This window comes from Oryzias melastigma, linkage group LG1, assembly GCF_002922805.2.
Source record: "Oryzias melastigma strain HK-1 linkage group LG1, ASM292280v2, whole genome shotgun sequence".
Taxonomy (NCBI): domain Eukaryota; kingdom Metazoa; phylum Chordata; class Actinopteri; order Beloniformes; family Adrianichthyidae; genus Oryzias; species Oryzias melastigma.
The window spans coordinates 3,528,369-3,549,248 of NC_050512.1; the positions used below are offsets into that span (position 1 = coordinate 3,528,369).

General features: G+C 39.3%; 1 protein-coding gene across 3 annotated transcripts in view; it reads right to left on the minus strand.

Annotated features, from left to right (window-relative positions):
• The window catches only part of LOC112137349 (cytoplasmic phosphatidylinositol transfer protein 1), an 86,267-nt gene extending 66,848 nt beyond the window's left edge, over positions 1-19,419 (minus strand). For all 3 annotated transcript variants that reach the window (XM_024259617.2, XM_024259618.2, XM_024259619.2), the window contains exon 1: positions 18,934-19,419. In XM_024259617.2, coding sequence (XP_024115385.1) covers positions 18,934-18,981 — 48 coding nt within the window. In that variant the 5' untranslated portion in view covers positions 18,982-19,419. The remainder of the gene's footprint in view (positions 1-18,933) is intronic.
• Between the last annotated feature and the right edge of the window lie 1,461 nt (positions 19,420-20,880).

A 20,880-nucleotide genomic window follows, 5' to 3' on the forward strand; every position in this document is an offset into this window, starting at 1 on the left:
CCGCAGCGCACACACATACATGTATCTGCAGACACCCTGGGTCCACCTGCATTCTGCTGCTGGCGCTGTCTCACTCACATGACGTCAAATGACCCAAATGACCCATGACCCAAATCGAGCCGTTTCTGAAGCAGGGCGAAATGCGAGTGTGATTTGTCGTTGATTTTGTCAATTTTTACAAAAACCTGCGTTTGTCAACGGTAATTATTTGTTATTTTTGATACATTAGAACATATGGAATATATCTGGATACTTATTTTAAGCTCTGTCCCAGGCCATTACTAACACTTTAATGTCTCGATGAGGCCCCGAGTCGGCAGCTTCCGCACCCCACAGCAGCTCTCTGCCTGCCGGCATACCGAACAAGTGAGCTCCGCCACGGGAGCCAAAGTCACTGAAAACGTCACATGCCCAAAGCTGAGTTCCTGATTGGCAGATGCGACGGAGCGACCTGTCAAACTTCAGATATTTAAATGTTGGCTGCGCCGCATGATTCGCGCCACGTCGCTCAAATCAAGCTGCTGGAAGACTTTGGCGCCGCGCCAGTCGCTCAAATCTCGCCACGGGACTTCAGATCGCCTGATGTTGTGTCTGTTCCGTTGACTTAACATTGAAACTGGCTGCCTCACTAATCGTGTTCGGTATGAATGTACCTTAAGACTGTATTAAGATAAGACTTGGAAAAGTTTGTTGGTCCAGACCAAGTCCACTTCATATGGTTCTAGTATTTGGTTGATGGCAGTCCTGAACCTTGCATTTGGTGTGTTTTTCAGACTTCAACCGGAAATTTCTGTTTTGAACCAAATCTCTTAAACAAAACCATGTGACTAAAGATCGCTTCCCTTATTGGGGCGGGGCAAAACAACATGAGAAAGAATAATGAAAGTCTGAAACGTTGCAATCCTTGTCAAGATTGCTTATTCAAACTTTACATTTCGATGAACAGATTTCAATGTCAGGTTCAACAATTTTTACTACTACTTTGGTACGGTGGAAGCATGCTGCAAGACGGTGACTGAGGAGACGATGGCTTAGAAGATAAGACATTTAGATTGTGAGGAAAGCAGTGATGTATATCATGTTAAAGTTGTTTTAATGAGTCTGTAGTCATCAGATCTCATTTCAGTGAGTTGCTGTGTCTAATTGTTGTTCCTCGCCTGTCCGCAGCCTATGGTTCCTACTTTGTTTACATCCCACAATGGCCAGCTACAGTGGCCATTTTGGTCCAGTTGTTCTGCCCAATTAAGACTGACGAAACTCGGAGCAATCTGGAGCTCAGTGTGATTGGAAACGAACGGAGACCACCTGCAAAGATGGGTTCAGGACCTCGGTCTACTTGGGTGTATTCAGACCATTGACTGCATAAGCAGGAACTGGACATAACAAGTGTTGAGGTCCCCTACAGGAAATGCCTTACCTCCGCCCCTCGCAAAATCAGGCCAGAGCCTTTGACGTTATATCCTTATACGTCAACAGGCATATTGCAACCGACTGCCACCCCTCGACAGTGACTAGTCTGAGTCGGTCTGATTAAATGATTATACAGTCAATGATTCAGACTGAAACTTTGATCTGGATTATCAGGAGGAGCCAGCTCTGTTTAACTTCAAGCAAACCAAATGTGTCCAGATTGAATACACCCAAAAATTCAAGACGTGAAAAGCCATTTTTCTACGGTATGAAGGAATTAACCGGCACTAATCCACTCAATCAAACCCTCGATTGTTAAGGCTGACTCAGTGTAAATACAACATGAGAAGCTGAAAAGGAGAAAAAAAGCGTGCACACACCAGTGAGAAATGTCAGCAAGGTCTAAAAGGCCCTGACAAACAGTAAATGTGCTCTGACAGTAAAGTTCCCTCCTCCCTGCGTCTCTTTCATCCGTCTCTGCTGACGGAGGAGGGAGAATGAATGAGTTTCAAGCTCCACTGTGGAGTCATTAAGATAAGACCACGTTTATTAATCTCATTCTGTTCGTTGATTGCCACAGTGTTCATTCATCAACCCTCCTCTGTGGATGTGACTATGAAATTATTGATCTTTGCCAGCAAATGCTGCAGATTTACAAGCCCATCTACATTCCAGCCCTCACCTATGGCCAGGAGGTGTGGGAAGAGAGCCAGAGGATTCAGCCAAAAAACAAGCATTGAGTCACCAAAAGAAGGAAACCAAAACAAAACCAACAAGATCATCAAGTGTGAATTCCAAAAGCATGTATTGAACAAAATAACATGTATATAAAATCTCTTACAGAGGAAAATAAAATGTTTATACATTTTAAAAAATGAGCAAACAACTCAACTGTAGTTGATGCATCACATGGTTTTTGCTCAGTTTGTCTTTGTTCCAACATACGAAGACCGAATCTAAAATTCTTCTACCCCTCTGGCTTCCCCCTACCCCTACATTTAGCCCTCCAAACGGAGAGTTATGGCAAAATAAGTGTCTTCAAATTCAGACGTCACTCCCACTCGATGTCGTCATCAGTAGTCGCTGGTCATCAACATCAGCAAGTAGCTGCCAGCGCTCAGAAAATACATAACGCCAGTTTTGTAGCAGTAAAAAGTCATGCTAAAAAAGTCATTACTTATGTTTAAATGTAAACTTCTGTGCTTCAGAGCACACCCACGTAAAAAAGTGTTTCTCCTCCACGGTAAAGCGCGACACGGAACACCCTCACAGCGGATAATAGGATCAAAAAAAGTCCACACAAAGCACAGCAAGGACTGGCGTTGTGAGACACAGCGTAAACAGCCACGAGTAAAACTCATTGATTGCTTGCAAAAACACAATCAGACATTAAGGACATTTATTCTTACGGCTGTTGCTGGAAGCAATAAAAGTATTGTTGCTGCTTCACAGAAAAACACATAAAGTTGCTATCCTTGTTAGACACATTTCCTTTCAAATTGTCCTCCTGTAAACAGTCTTTTAATATTGTTGTAAAAGAAAAGCATGTTTAATCTGTAAAACCTTCTAGCATTATTTTGGAGCACCTTAATTCATCTAGATTTCCAATGAAACTTTATTGCTTAAAAAAAAGATTTAGAAAAAAGCATATTCAGTTGGTTTAGTTTGCCTTGTTTCCACCGAGTGGCATGGTATGGTACAGTTTAGAATGGTCCAGGTAATTAATCATTAACGTCTTCATTTTCATCATTTGAGCTGGCATCTGCCTCAAAACTGTGCGGCTGGATTTCTCATCGTTTTTGTTGCACCGCTAATGTTAGCTTGGAGTTGTGAGGGGCTGTAAGCTATGGGGAGAGAATGTAAACAAAGGAATGATGGGATATCAGAGGAGGGTTGCTTCCGCGCCAACAGTCCGAGGTGAATTTCTGATGAACTCTTGCTGTCCTGCAGAAAATATTGCATACCTTTAAAACAAAAGACAGTTTTATTTTTATTTTGGCTATAATCATAAATTAAAGAGCACTGGAAACGATTTTGAAAAAATAAAAATATAGTTGGACTTCAAATCCTCTTCAAGTACAGGGTCAGCTAGCGGACTCTATCAGGTACCTGTTCTCAGGTTGGCATCAGACTGAAACCACTATAATTTAGTGAGAATGATGAACACGGATGGCGCTTGTTTCCGTAGAAACACCATTATGGACAGAGGATGATAAGTGAAGTGCAGCTATGTATGCTATTTCTGAGGGTTTCTGTGGATGTTTTCAATCTGAAACGTGCATGTGCGTGCGCACGAGTGTGGGCTGAACTAATTCTCCCAAAGAGACAACACTCCTGTGCGTGGGCTAAGGCACAGCCAAACAGCATGATGACCACAGTGCGCCATTGTATTCTTAGAGAAAAAACAGTATCGTCAATGGCACACAGCAGAAACTTTTCAGTGGATGCAGGTATTTATCACAACCCTTTCAGGGAACACTGGCACTGAGTTTTATGCAGCTAATAAAACAGATGGAAAATCCTCCCTTTCTATGTACACTTTTGTTCCTGAGAATCCTTTCAGCGCTAGTTTCTACCGCGGCATCTGTTACATCATGTTAATGCACAAGATTTGAAGCTCTAATGGCTTCAATAGAATATGAAGGACCTCGCTTTATTCACTGGTCCTCACCCTGTCTCTGTAAATTATATATATATATTTTACTTCATCTATTAATCACCAGCAGGTGAATTCAGTTGAGGTTTACCCTCTTGAAATCCCTTTCATTCACACCAATCCATGTCTCTTTGGAGCTAAAGAAGGGACTAGTTTGTAAAAGATGAAGTAAAAAATACAGATTCTCTGCTTGTGAGGATGTAAACTCGTGTGAACTGAGAAAGACTGCACAAAGAGGAACTGAAAAAAGATGTTAAATTAGATAAAAGCGGAGAAAAAGAAAGTCTTTGCTAAGGCTTTAATTGAAGAAGAACATGTGGGGGTGCAGTAAAGATAGTTAAAACGACGTGGAAACTTTAAGGCCAAGTGGTGGTATTAACAGTGTGACAATCTAAGATGCTATGGAAATTTTCCATTTTCTGGTATGCTCTGAGAAGTCTGCCTCTAAGAGCCTTGTGGCAGTTTTTCTTCTCGGCAATTTCAAGAAGACGTCATAGAGAGTGAGATTCCAGTGAAACGGTGTTCGATGAAAACAATTAATCCGGTTACAGATGAGTTGCGTTGAACCGCTGCAGATAGAGACCGCAAGATTCTGCATTGTTTCTGACTCCTGCGAACTTTAGTCTGTGGTATTTCAAAAATGTAACCCTTATTCAAAACTCTTGAGAAATAGTGGCTTATGGTTGATGTCTACACTGATGCACTTTTCCACAGCTTTACAAATTCAAACAATGCACAACACTGTTTTAAGAACCCATGACAATGGTGTTTTTAACGTGTTTGTGTTGCATTTTTCTCAAGATAGAGAACATTTATAAAAAAAATAATTGATTTTTTTTAATTTTCTATAATTAAATCATTGAGAATCGGTAGCAGAAGAAAAAATAGCCTAAAAACAACATAATCACAATTAAAAGACCACTGGGAACACTTTTACATTATTAGATCAAAAGGTGGTTGGAGTGGGACTTTAAGGAACATGACTATGAAAATAGAGCCTCGATCAATTCGATTCCAATTTTTTAATTTTTATTTTGTCGATTCACTCAATTCACTTTGATTCAATTCAGTTTTGAGTTTACACAGTTTACAGATTTAGACACATTTGTTTAGAAATGCATTAATCTATACATATAATTGGAATATCTTTATATTAATCTTATACAGCTCACATATTGTAAAATGTATTAGTGAAATAATTGGATTGTTAATAGCATACAGTGTTACATGGATTCTCAAACAGAGAAATTGTTCTCCAATAATTGTTCCTCCTCTACTGGAGGGAGTTTTAGTTTGGCCACTAGATGGTAATTGTAGTATAGCATTGCACCTTATTCCAGAGAAAGAAGAAATTATGAACAAAAAACTGTTCTTTAGACCGTAAATGGTTACTTAAAAATATATACTGTATATCCATTAAATGAGTTGAATGCTTGAGAATATATAAAGATGTTCATTGAGTCAGCAATGTATGTTTAGGTCGATCAAGCGTAAGCATTAGCCGTCCTATGAGAAATCCCATTATACGTTAGCATCAAGCTAGTGGACTTGAGCATTATGTGTTAAATCGATCCCTACTTTTATGGATCGATTATTGATCTATTAAGCTTAGATCAATTCAAATCGATGATTCGATTTTATCAACCCAGCCCTACAAAGGAACTGCTTTTCCCTCAAACTCTTCCCTGGTGTTTCACATCTTGGTAAGTTAGCCTGAAACCTTGGACCAAAGGCAACTGAATCTGGATTCAAAAGGATGTTTCACTTCTCACTCAAAAGGTTTGACCAGCTCAGATTTATGAAGTGGTCAGCTACTGCCAAGGAGACAATCAACGATAAACTAGTACTGGTAAGTTATGTTTTAACCCTTGTGCTATCTTATGGGGTCCAGATAACCCTAGCCTCACACTGACGTGTTATCCATCCCATGACAAATGTGGATGAAGGTGGACAAGATTTCATGTCTGCCATGGACACCAGTGAAAATAAAAAATCAATGAGAAAAAAAAAGTTCTGCGCAACGTCTTGTGTGGTCCAGATGACTCCACAACCAACGTCAACATACCTAGGATAGCACTAGGGTTACAAGTGTCTGGTTATATATTGACAGTGAAATCTCTAGTGTCAGACAAGGGGTCCTCAAACTACAGCCCACGGGCCGGATCCGGCCCACCTCCACATTTGGCAAAGCCCCTGTACAATATTAGACATGCATTCACTGTTGGCATCAATTGCAGACAGAACTGCTAACAAAAGACACTATTTTCTGCTAGTCTAAAACTGAAGAAAAAGGGCCCAATCCAAATTCTTCCCTTCTCGCTTTCCCTCCATTTGAAGGGGCAGTTTAAGTCCACGTGTGTGCGGGAAATGTATTTTTATAAATTTGACCCTCTAAGTTGAGGGATATAAAGTCCTCCATCGCGAGGGTAAATCACGTCGCACCGAGAAGCACTTTACTTCCCGTGGGTGCACTTTTTTAAGTTATAAAACCGCTGTTGTTATGTAAATTCAAGCGCAGGAAAGGAGAAGGGCTAGTGATGGAGGAAGAATTCAGATTGGGCCAAAAAGTCATTTGGCCCACACAGGAAAAAGTTTGGGAACTCTTGTGTTAGAGGGTTAAAAGATCATTACTGAGACAGAAAGAATGTACTCTCTGTGTGGCCATGGGATGGACTTATAACCTGCCAAGGAACTTTCCTGGCTTCAGATGGATGGATGGATGGATGGATGGATTGAACTCCAGATTAAGGTGTTCCTTCTGCTTAGGACTTCATTTTCACGGTTCAGAATCTTTCAGGTAACAGAGCGTGCACTCTATATAATTATGAGCTAAACTACACTTTTACATTAGCTGTTTCTGTCAACCACCCTACCAACCAGGGGATTCTTGTTTGGAAAATGTATTCATTATGTTTAAAACATGATGTTTTCCTAGCCTCAACATGCCCTTTCAGCCAGCCTGATCTCACAGCATGTTAACCCGTAGAAGACTGATTTCACTGAACACGAAAAAGAAAAAGAAGTTGCTGTGGTCCAAAGAATCAGCTGCTTTGTCTATTTTTAGCGCACACTTAACAGAATTAGCAACCGCCTCCAGACTGTGCCAGAAGAAAACATCTTTTATGCCTCCGGTAATCTTGCCATTCTAGAGACATACTGGGAAAAAGCAATCCACATTCTGCTCTTCCTCTGGGACAAAAGAAGAGCCTGAGACCCATGCAATTAAAATATGTGCTTACGTTTGATTTTTTTTTTTTTTTCTGGCAGTGTCACAGTCAGCAGGACGCAACAATCTTATAAAGCTCTTGAACTACTTTTTTAAAGCACAATACACATTCATGGGCATGGTGACACACACATCCACCCACATACACACATGTACACACACCCAAGTCGTTAAACACAGCCATCCAGGAAATGAGAGTAGTCCTCATCCCCGGGTAATGGTCTGTCACAACCCATGATGTTTTCCTCTAGAAGGGTAAATGGCAGTAAATAGGATGTTGATTGAATCATAGCATTGCCATGAAGAGCTGATGGCAAAAAGAAGCCTCACACCTTACCACGAAACACAAGAAAGCATTGGTGTCTAAAGGGTAACATCCCTGTAAAAAATCCAGTGTGTGTGGGAAGGGTCTCCCATAGAAAAAGAACATTTCAGCCCTGATCCCATCTTCATGCTTTGTCCTGCTGCTTCTATTTTTAAGTTCCATTTTGACAGCAGTGCAGATGCAACTGTGCCACTCACATTCAACAGAGTGAGCCCAAATGATGCTTGACACTTGTTGAGATGCTAATGCCTTGAAAAATCACGAGCCAGCAGCTCAGGTGCCGTTTCGGTCAGTTATTCGTCCATTCATTCAAGCAGTCAGCCTCATGCGCCCCCGTTCATACTACCATCCCTCCATGAATCATCACAAATCTCTCTTAGTCGGCTAATATCAGTGGAACAAGCAGTTTCCTTGCAGTCAGTGTACATTTTTAATGTCCATTCAGAAACCTGAATTCCTTTAAGTTTGCCCGGGAGTCATGTCCAATTCTGCATTTGATGGAACACTTCTCCTGCTTTACTGCTGCAAGGGCATAGTAAACTGGATTTATGGTCAAAAATGAACAGACCTATGGGTTTTCAATGCAATATGCCACCAAACAAAAAGGCTGCCTTCCAGTCCAGCTCAGTAAGATTTAAGTCACAACAGCCATTCAGAAAAAGCACAATTCAACTGCAATAAAAAAACTAAAAAAGACATTTGACTCATTCATATAAGAATGAAAGCCTTGTTTTTATCCTCACTCAACTGGTTCTTACAAAGTCATGAACTCTCAATAATTTTTATTGCAATAATAAAAATATAGGAATATGGGAAACTAACTTATGCCTTAAAGACACTTAAAGACCCACTCCAATGGAAATCCCGGAAAAAACAATTGTTCTGTCTCTCCTGGAGGGCATTTCAGTTTGGCCACTGGATGGCGATCACGCTAGAGCATTATAATTTATTCCAGAAGAAGAAGAAAGTGAATGAATGAATGAATGAATGAATGAATGAAATGGTTTATTTCAAGCAATCAGGTCACAATACATGACATAACATATCGCTTAGTGAATCACAAGTAGATCATTTGAATGGGAGTGGAAGGAAGCGAACTTATATAATCCCAACCCGACTCGACCATACCATTTTCTTGACATGAATTATCAATATCCGGTTCAGGACTTAATATCAAATATTAATAAATTCAGGCTATTAAGGATTATTAATATCATTAATGTAATCAAGTTTCAAAGCATCCACGACAAATCATTTATATTAATCAGTAAAGAAAATTAATACCATAGTGATTGTGACCAGAAACCGGAAAGTATGAGCAAAAAAACAGCGTTTTAGACCACAAATGCTTACTTAAAAAAATATTGCCTAAAAGAGTTTGGAAAATTCATGCCTGTAAGTTTATAAAGACATATGTGTATGTTAGGTCGATCAAGCGTAAGCATTAGCCGTCCTATGAGGATTCCTATTAAACGTTAGCATCAAGCTAGTGGACTTTAGCATTATGTGTTATATCAATCCCTATTTTTATGGATCGATTATTGATCTATTAAGCTTAGATCGATCCAGATAAATTAATCGATTTTATCAACCCAGTCCTACCATTAACGTCTTCATTGTCCTTGACTGAGCTTGAATCTGGTTGTAAAGTTTACGACTGGATAGCTCTGGTATTGCTCGTGTTTTTCGCTGCTATGCTAATATTAGCTTGGGCTTATGAGGGGCTGTAAGCTAGCGAGAGAGTATAAACAAAGGAAGATGGGATGTCAGTTGAGGGTTACTTCTGCCCGCCCACAACTCAAAGATCAGTTTGTGATGAAATCCTGCCGCTTTGCAGGTTTAAAAAACAGGTTTATTATTTTGACAAAAAACTACAACATAACTACTACTACATAGTTTGAGGACCACTGAGAACAATTTTACAATAGATAAAAATATAGATGGAGTTGGACTTTAAACAACTTTAAATAATTTAACAGAGCAACAGAAGTGAAAACAAATTCAAGAAACATTTGTCAAAGTAGGTTGAAATAAGGACACTGGTGATTACCAGAATTAACTTTCATAGGAGTGGAGCATTGAAGTCTTAAGGACTGTCAGGCAAAAACAAGGGAAGTTCTAGTTATTATTTTTAAAGTGAAACCAAACAGGGAAGTTGGAGGCTGACTCCACCCACATTCCAAATTTAAAATCCAGTCAGGGGGGTGGGGTATGGGGAACAGGACTGTTATCATTACTGGAGCTGTAGATCATGACGTGAGACTTCTGAAATGACATGGGACTTAAATGATTCGACCAATCATGAATTTTAAATGTAATATCTCAATTCAACATGACCACATAGGTGGTTTTAGACTATATTTTTAAGAATTAAACAAGTTATTTTTTAAGTTGTCAAAAAAATTTTGGCTTCTCCATTTATAGAAGCCAAAAAAAGTTGATTTAGGGTTTGGTTACCCTTTAACTTCCCAATACGTCAAATACAAAAAAGAGCTTTCCTCTTTCAAAATGTTAATCATATTTAAACTATATGATTTGATCACATGCTTACAGTTCCGTTTTCACATGCATTTCCATACTGAAGGCATAGGACGATCACACATAACTGGATAGTGTTGCTTCCAGATGACTAACACTTCAAGAATGGCCATGTAAAGCTTTGCTGAGGGCTGGGTCAGTTTGTTGCTCAAATCTTGTTCTCTGTGAAAACTGGTTCATCTTCAGCATGAACAGTCGTTTTTACCCCCATAAGCAGTTGTATCAGAAAGTTTATAATTGGATCAGAAGAAGTGAATTGAATCTGCTTTATTAGACCTGCTAATATTTTCTTTCCATGGAGTGACATTTGTGTTACTGTTCAGTCTGGAACGAAACCATCGAAGCGTGAAATTGCGATTGTGAAAACTACAGGTTCACCAGCAAGCAGAACAACCGCTCAGCGTGGGGATGCAGACCGGGGGAGGAGGTTGGGCGGTGCGCGCATTGTTCGGGGGGAGCCTATGCAGTTGGTGTCATCTTCAGTGAGGGTGGAGAAGGTAAAAGGCTTAACAACCGAACAGAAAGGGGAACATATCCATCTCCTGCGATGCGTCACTGCTCCATCCTTTCCAGGAAAGAACAGCCACTGCATTTAATGAATGGCTCAGCTCGCAGCAGAAGAGAGCAGAGTTATTCTCTGGGTGCTTGGAAGGAAAATGATTATTTCGCGGCAAAGTGACTCGGTGTAATGTTACTTCTAAATCTTTTGGGATGGAACTTTAAACCCATAGTCAGACATGAACGCTATGCGGTGATTAGCCCCCCTCCCAGATTCAGAACTGAGTGACCTCTTTACTTATTGCGCAATGAAAATCAAGCCTAATGTGAGTGAATGTTTTCCCTTACAAAGGGAGGAGACTCTAATGCAGACCAGCTTTCATTAGTGGAAACATTCAGCTGACATTTCAGACCTTATGTAATCTTAAGAGAAATAGATTAGTTTTCCAAGCACAGACAATGTTAAAGTTGTGCCAAAAAATGAATACAAAATCAGAGGTTCAGACCCCAAATCAATCACCGACTGACCCCTTTTAAAGGTTTTACCCATTGACTGTATAAGAGAGCTGGACTGTGTGACTCCTCCCCCTCACATTCCAAATAGGAAGTACCTGCTGGTCCCAAAACGCCTAAATCACTTGTATTGAAACATAAACAGCTACTACTACTCTCAGAATTACCATTCTTGCTGTGATATCTTTTTTTAACATCTTCTTGATAGTCCTCTTTTTTCATGATATTTTTGCTGTAAGTTAAAATAAAATATAACTATGTGGTCTCCCATTGAACGTTCAAAAGTGTTTGACTGACAGATTCTCCTGAACCTGCTTTCAGCAGAAGGGGTGTGGTAACATGCTCACTCCTGATTTGTGACAGTGGTTGCCATAGAAATGTGGACTCAGACCATTGACAGTATATGGAGATGGACAAAGTAGCTCTGTGACATCACCAGTAGAAAATGCCTTACCTCGGCTTCGAACAAAATGAAGTAAATTTTGCCATGTTGGACCAGACAACGTTGGTGAGCAGCAATAGGTCCAAGTCGGACTGAGTTATAATTTCTATGTCAACCACTCTGGCTAATGAGGAGTGACTTTGGTGGAAAGCCACACCCCTTCCAATGAAAGCAGGCTCCGGGAGAATCTGCCAATCATACGCTCCGAATATTTCAGGTGGGTATCACATACTTTTATTGAGGCATCTGATTGGCCAGTTTCAAGTAATAAAGAAATCATGAAAAAAGTGTTTGTTTGGCAAGAACATGTTAAGAACAGACACCATTTTATTTAGTTCTCTGTGCTTCTGTTTGGTGCAGTGGGATTCACGTGTTGTTCCTCTTTCCCATTCCCCTCTGGGATTTCAGATTCCTGGTAGATTATCTGTGCTTCGATTCTTGGACGTGGACCGTGCCTGTGGCTCGTCTTGGTAGTGACTTTGGCTCCACCTGTCCCCCAGTCCTAACTGGCTGAACTCTATTCAAATACGTAGTTGTAGCGTTAGATAAGCCAATTCTTCTTTAATAGGCCTGGTAAATCGCATGTTCATCCTGGGAGAGGATCTCTCTTGCATGTGGGCATCCAGAGGTTTCTCTTTTTTTTCCCTAGATTCAGGTTTTTCTTTTTAGTAGTTTTTTTTTTCCTTACCAAGAAGGAGGGTCTATGGCACATGTGTCAAAGTCAAGGCCCAGGGACCACATCCGGCCCTTCATGTCATTGTTCTCAGCCCTTCAGACCGCATCAATAATTGATGATTTGGGTGTCCCCAACTCGTCGTTTTTTTGATTGAACAAGGGGTCCCCAACCTCCGGGCCACAAACCACTACTGGGATGTGGACCGCTCCCGTATCCTAACCCTAACCTTAACCAGTACTGGATAGTCAGTACCAAATGGGGATCATTACTGGTTCCAGATGCAATACTGGTTCAAGACGTGGTACCAGACATGGAACAGGCTAGGGTTAGGGTACCAATTCCGGCCACATCCCGAAGTTCAGTCCGCGTTAAAAAGTTATGTTTTGAAAGTTTTAAAAATTGGTTTTAGTGTGTTCAATTAATGTTTATCCTGTTCGGCCTTCGACCTAGGGTGTGTTTTGAATTTTGGCCCCCTGTGCGATTGAGTTCGACACCCCTGGTCTAAGGGCAGGGATAACCAGCTTTGTTTAGTCTGTCTAGTGCACAAATCAGCTATTGTTTATATTTTATGACAGATTTTCTGCTTATATACAATTACCGGCATAAAGCCCATTGAGATGATTGTGTTATGATATTGGGCCATTTAAATAAAAGTGAATTGAAAATTGAATTGAATTGAGCAAGAATGGTTGATCTGACAAATAAAATGACTGAATAATAGCTGTTTATTTCTCAATAGAAGTCTATGGGATTTTGGCTTTCTGGCACCAGTGGGTACTGAGGAGGGAGGGGATAATGTGTCCAGTTCTCTCCATATGTTGTCTATGATTCAGACTGACTCGGACCAATCACTGCTTACTGACAATTTCTGGTTCCAACATGGCGACAGCCGTATTGCAAAAAAAAATAGCAACTGAATTGAATTCATTTTATTGGAGCTGGAAGCAAGTAATTTTCTATGGGTGATGTCACACTCACTCTGTCTAGTTCTCTTATGGTTTTAGGTGTCCAAAGAGAGTTTTAGAGAGAAGGAGGGAGGGCTGAGCATGGAGTGGAAAAAAAATTATTAATCCATGGAGCACACGCCCAGACAGGAAAAGCGTGACTAACAGAACAGATAGGGATAGGAAGGGTTCACATGCTGGGTTTCTGCTACATGGTTACGTCAGCTCACATGGTGCTTGTTACACTTGTATAAACAATAGCGAGTCCAACATCTGCAGCAGCAGAGTTGTGATGACGTAACGGCCAAGCAGCAGATGCTAATTCCTTCCTGATGATCATTCACAAAGAGACTTGACCCTGCTTGTCCGAGACTCCGCACACAGACGAGAGTTTGTGAACAGAGAGGCTAGAAAAAGCATCTGAACTTCCTTCCCTCCTTTCCCTTCCTTATCCTCTTCCTTACCTTCCTCCCAGTAGCCACCCCAGAACAGTTCATACTTGTGGACAACCATCCATTCACTCCACCGCTTCCTTCTTTCATAACAGTGATTCCCTCTTTTTGGAGAAGCAGGAAACACGGAGTGAACGTTTAGGAGAAGCTAGATGTCACCAAGTGCAATGTGTGCTGCCATGATAAGAACCAAGAGAGCCAGCCGCTCGCTGCCTTTCCTACAGCACACTCCCCCAGGAGCATTTAAGAGATTTCCTCCTGAGCGCTGCTTCCTGGGGCTCATCCAAACGGGGCTTTATCTTTCATAGATAGAAGTAGAAACGTGAAGGGCTTTTCTCCTCCTTGTTGTTTGCGGAAATGTTGCAGACTACTGTGTCCATTCTTAGCGCAATGTTTCCTGCTCATTTGATTAAGAAAAATTAAGATGAATTAATTGTTAAAAATAAGCGGTAAATCTGCTAAATATTATAAAACAAGCTGTACGCATTGTAACATGGCTTTGTTTAGCTTATTCTATAAAGCAAATGTTTTTCTACGACTTCATCTACAGATTGGAGGATGCTGCAACATGTATGAATGCCCTGCACTTCTCTATGGTGGCATTTTGCTGCAACAACATCAGTGTTGAGATGATCATTTGGCTAAACGTCATCTTTAGCCCAGATAGAGCTACTTTCATCCCTATAGCAATAAGGAAAAAGGGAAGTACAGGTTAATGTTGCTGACCATCGTCACATATAAAGGATGAACTATGAAGAGCAAAGATAGCATCACAACCACTGCAGATTTTGGCACATTTATTGGACTCCTCCCAAGTGGCAGCAGCATGCTAAAACATGCAGATGAGTTAGCAAGGTACCTCCTGAGTGATTGCAGAACCAACGCACAAAAATAAACAAACAATGAAGTGACTATTCGCACGTAAATTTAGAAAAAACTGAGGTCGATGCAGAACTTTTCTCTTGACTCCACTTACTTTGCACAGTGAAATACCTGGCATACCATAGCTAAAAACCTAAAATATTCACTGTCCCAGTTAGTAACCATACCAGTTTTTACAATTAACCCTTAAAATGTGTGCGACCAACAACAACATTTACCCTTGGAGACACTTAAAAATCCACTTCAATGAAAATTGTGTTTTTAACACGTTCTTGTAGCATTTTTCTCATGATAAAGGACAAATATAAAAATTTAGGATTAAAACGGATGAAAACCGATCGTTTGAAAAAGGTCAGGATTGTGACGCAGCAACTGCGATGGACGGGTCAAAGTCTCCTTGCTCCACAACAATTCTGAACCATCCGCTTGCATATAAATAGATCATTTAAAGTCTTCATTTACCTCATCAGAGTTGGTATCTGGCTGTAAACTTTACGGGTACATAGCTTTAATATTGCCCTTTTTTTTTTTTTTTTTGCTACGCCAATCTTAGCTTGGGCTTGTGAGATGCTATAATCTAGTGGGAGAGAGTGTAAACAAAGGAATGTTGGGAAGTTAGTGCAGCTAACTTCTGAGGCAACAGTCCCGCTCACAAATTAGGCTTTGTTTGAATTCCCATCCTAATCCCCAACTACAAAAAAAACTATCTAGTGCCCTGGATTTTAAAAGCATGATGCTCACTACTTTTTTATTGTTTTTTTCTAAACGCTGTATGACATAACTGATTTCACGAAGTGAAAAACTAATCAATTTGAATGTTTCAAGGCGTCTGACCCCACTGTGTTCTGATGAAGAAAATGTGGATGGTTTAGTAAAAAAATTACCTCTAAACATGTTTTTTTTTTCGCAAAAAATGTTAAACAGTAATGGTCTATATTGCTAATGTAGTGAGCATCGATAGACGCAAGTTTTTCCCAAAGACTTCTGGGAAATTTGTAGTGTTATCAATTTTGTAATTAGTAGATTTGGACAATACTAGAAAAGAGGGAACTCACTATATAGTGAGGATATATCGATATATGGTTCACTAATCGATACATAAAGGATTCAACTAACTTTTTGGTGATACGATACAGTCCGATTCTTTTGCCAAAATCTAGATATTTCTTATTCATATGGCAATTAAAGCTTTAAATAATAATGCATGGCATTTGACAAAAAAATGTATTCAGTGTTTTGGAGTTTGGGCCCTTGTACGATTCAGTTTTAAGAAAAAAAAAAAAAAATCACGATTTTTTCAATTTTATTTCACGATTTCGATTTTATCACGATTCTTTAAAATAAATTCAAATTGAGAAAAAATGACAGAATGATTTTAGTTGAAAGAAGTGAACACAATTTGAAGATTGTGATAAAACAATCTCTTAAAAATGGCCCATTGTCAGCTTTGGAGATCATAAGATGACTTTATATCATCATATCGCCCACCCGTACCCATGCCCTAGAAGTTTTTAATGAGCTCTTGCCACTCTGCAGAAATTATGTCTTAAAAAACGACTCGGGTTTCGTGATTTAGACTAATCTGAAACTTTATAATCATAATTAAAAGAGCGTTGAAAATGACTTTAAAATAGATAAATATAGTTGGAGTGGGGCTTAAAATACAACGCAGTATTGTGCATTTTGGCTGCACGTATTACATGTAGACATATTGAGTTTCCATCAGTTTTCATGCTTTGTCGTATGTAAATACATGAGCAAAACATGTCCACGAGTGGATACAAAAGATACTTTGTATCTGGTAAGGTAATAAGAACGTAACTTAGACATAGTCAACACAGAAAACACTACCAGCAGTTAGAACTGAAGAAGCTTCTGGGAAGAGCAGTGAAACATCTAGATCCCTGCGATAACAGGATCCGAAGAACTGCAAAGGCTGATGTCATTTACGTGGCGATGTTAAATACTTACGGAAAAACTGATAGAAAGTCACTTTGCTGAATTGCCCCTAACCCAACCCCATTTGTGTGTGAATAGTCCCTTCCGAGTGAAAATCTACACACAGTAACCAGGAATCTACACAGACATAACAGTAACCAGGTCTGGATTACAGACGAGCGAACTTACATTGATCTTGTGTTTCAAAACCATCCGTTCTCAAATCCAGCTGACCTAACAAGCAAAAAAAAATGTTGTACCTGTAGACATGGAGGACCTCAACAGGGTTAGGTCCAGTCAAGTCGATGGAAAAATAATTTGTATGCAATACGCTCCTTTACACACGGATGTCAAGAACACATTTCTGCTACAACCGCCTTACATCAGAGGATGACATTTCCCTTTTGACCTCAAGTTTCCATGGGAGTCGGCTGCACTGTGTGCTTTTTTTCTCCCTCTGATGCTGGAAGACAAGTCAACTGAAACTGTCACTAATGGGGTATGAACCTATTATTGTGGCATTCTTTTTTTCCATTCCTGGAATCAAGCTTTAAGAAAAAAAGAAGGTGTATCTGTGAAAATATCAGGGTTGTGCAGCAAATAAATGAAAATACTTTTCCTAGATTCATTACAAAATTTGGACTCATTCACTACTCTAGCACAGGGGTCCCAAAACTATGGCCCGCGGGCCGGATCAGGCTCGCCTCCACATTTGGCCCGACCCCCCACACACCATCAGAGACGCATAAATATATGCTAATATTTCACCTACATTTCACCTACATGCTAGCTGTTTCGGCTAATTTAAGATTTTTTTTCTTCTTTTTTTTAAGGCTAATTTAGAGTTTAGCTAATATTTCAACTACATGCTAGCTGTTTTGGTTAATTTTGGCATTTTCTCAATTTTTTATGCTAATTTGGAGTTTAGCTAATATTTCAGCCTTACGCTAGCCCTTTTGGCTAAATTAGACATATTACCAGTTTTTTTTTTGTTTGTTTTGTTTTTTTGGCATTTCACTAATATTTAAGCTACATGCTAGCTGTTTTGGCTAATTTAGGGTTTTTTCAGATTATTAGTCTAATTTAGAGCTTAGCTAATATTTTACCTTTATGTTTGCTGTTTTAGCTAAATTGCACATTTACCAGTTTTTTTTTGTTTGTTTGTTTGTTTTTTGCCTAATTTGCTATTTAGCTAATATTCCAGCTACATGCAAGCTGTTTTGGCAAATTTTCGCATTTTCTGTTTTTTAGGTTATTTTGAAGTTTGGCTAATATTTTAGCCTTACGCAAGCCGTTCTTTTTTTGTTTTGTTTTGTTTTTGGCTAATATTAAGCATTTACTATAATTTCAGCTACATAATAGCTGTTTTGGCTAATTTAGATTTTATTTATTTATTTATTTTTTCATTTTTTAGGCTATTTTGGCATTTCGCAAATATTTTAGCTAGCTATCAGCTTCAGCATTTTCAGCTATTAGCTTAAGTGTTTTCAGCTATCAATTTCAGCATCTTCAGCTGTCAGCACTAGCATCTTGAGCAGCCAAATTCATCTTACAGCATTCACAGTAGCATCATCACAGGTAATGCTATAAATCTACTTTTTAAATGTTTTAGTATTATTTTTCTATGAAGATTAAAGAAATGCATTATTAAAAATTTGGCTATGTGTGGCTTTCTGGAAAAACATAAATGCTTACATTTAGGCTGTGATTGTTATGTTTTTTCTGTTAGCCCTCAAACCCTGGCCCGTCATCAAAAGAAGAAAACAGTTATGTGGCCCCCACAAGAGAAAGCTTGGAGACCCGTGCTCTTGCTCAGTTTTTGTTTGTAGTCAGTGAATAGACACCATGTGAGGATGATAAACTGCACTCACAGTTGACAGCAGAAGTTGATGAAGTGGTGTTTGTGAGAGATGCTGCTCATCATTTCAAATCAAAAAGACCAACTCCATCAATTTGCACACGACTGTTGTGGAAATACAGTTACATGTGGAGAAAACGGCTCTGCCTTGTTAATCCCATCACGTGCAGCGGGGTGAAGAAGTGATTTGATTATTGCAATGCAATTTGCATGCAACTGCATGTGTGTCTGCATGGAAGCAATGGGGAGTGTGTGATCTCCAGAGCGCTAGACGAGATTATGGAAATGCATCATTCCTAATGACCAGAGGTTTGTTTACTTCTGCAGTACAACCTCCGAAAGGTTGAAAGAGGAGGAAACAAACAAGAGCATCGTGGTCGCTGCGTGACTTCGCTTCATGGACTGGTTCGACTTATTTGTCCGAAGAGGAGAAGCTCATCGAAACGCTCCAAGTTCCTCTGGAAGCATCTCTAACCTGCAGCCACGTTTCGCAAAGCGGGGAACCGTTTGGAGCCAAGGTCGAGAGCGCAGCGCTTCGTTCGTGCCAGCAGGATGTAGAGGAGCGGGGCACTTACCTCCTCCACCGTGAGGGGCATGCATATCCTGTACTCCTTCATTAACATCTTCCCCGTCTTCGTGACCCCGCTGCGCGGCTGCGATGTGTCAAACCAGCTGAGAAAACGGAGACTCTGCCGCCCGACGGGATGTGGGTAATGGCTGGAGACGCGTCAGCAGCACATGTGCGAGCGAGGAGAACCGGCGCTAGACTGAGCCGCCGCGGGCACGCGGGGCTTGTTTCATCGGAACCGGTGGACGCCTTCTCCGTGCGCTGAATGTGAGCGGAGAGCTGACTTCAGACGGTTCTGGGCTGTCCCTCCTATCAGACACGAGCGAGTCAAGCTGCCAGGCCCAAACCGGAAGTTAAACTAAAGCAGCATCACAAAATAAAAACCTCAAATATGTCAAGTGCTTTTTTTTTTTTTTTAACAAAACCTTTTTAAAAAAACAAACGTTGTAAATCTTAAAATAAAGGTTGAAGTAAAATGTTAAAAAACGTTATAAATCTTCAATTATTATTTTAAATATATTATTAATATATTTTTTTTATAAAAAATGTTTTTTTTTTATATTTTATTCAAAAAAATTTGAATTATAAATTTATTTGGTACAAGCACCAAATTTGTCGTGAATTTAGTTTTCGCCAACACACCTCAGAATAGGCAAGCTCACGTCTGTTTACCCAAGTTATTTATTTATGCATACATTCATTTATTTTTAGAGATTCCACAATTCCACCCCTTCTGAAAAACTAAGTCAAGGGGGAAAAACAATTCAAACATAAAACATTTTGCACTTAAGAACATTTTTAACAGTTTAGGCCTAAAGCAACATGTATCTCTTTATTGTGGCTCTAATGAAAAATACTAACATTTGAATAAATAACAGATCAGTCAGTTAAGTTTTGTCATTTGTACTTAGATTATTAACATCTCAAGCATCAAGCTGGAAAAAAAAGTTTAATTTACTGTCAGAATTTCAGTAGAAATGTTCTTTAAATTTGTGTTTTTAATTTATAGTTAGTCAAACAAAATTCTTTAAAGTTTTTTGGGGGTAAATTACACTAAAGTGGTTACAGTTTTGAACAAATCTGGTTTAAAATGGTTAAATCTGTTTTGTGTGTTTTCAGCAAAAAACGCTCAGGTTATTCTAAATGTTTTGAGTTTTTTAATAAATATATTCTGCTAAAATGCTTTTTTAGATTAAAAGGAAAACGGCAGACACAAATCCTAGTGATAAAAATATGCATGACTGTCTTGCATTTTTAATATAAGAAAAGCTGCTGCAGCAGGTGGACCTTTTTTGACATAAAGTGGGTTTTATTTTGAAAAGAACTAGTGTGCAGTACTGTCAAAAGTAAAATAGGTTACAACTGCTATTTATAGAAACATATGTTGTAATTCAATTATTGTAATATTTAAAAAACTTTATAAATGCTTTATTGCCAAAACAAAAAAAAACATAAATATTGTGCATTTTTGAACGATAAAGTTGGACTTTGTGGCTCTCGGTGGGTTCTGGTCTGTAAGAAACTTGACCAAATAGCTCTTTAAGTGTTAAAGGTTGCAGACCCCTGGACTGAACAAAAATATTTAGTGCATTTGCAAGGCTGTAAAAACTATTTAAAAAAGAAATGAACACTCTCTACAGGAAAAGAAAAAGCCTCTTGAAAAAAAAAACAAATATTATCAGCCCAAAACTTATTCTTGATTCTTTGTGTAGAGGTTCACGCAGCCCAATAAATAAATAAAGAAAATGTAATAATAATAATAATGCATCATTTATTTTGAAAAGCATGAGACCGGATGTAGTTTTATCTACATCGTTTGGGTGAAAAAAGCCATTACGAGATAATGAAAGAGGTCAAATTTGTTCATTTAAATCGCTGTTCTATAGAGAAGTGCCTTCGAACCACTGAAAAAAGTGATGTTATCTTTCGAGTCATGTATCAGCCGCTTCCTACA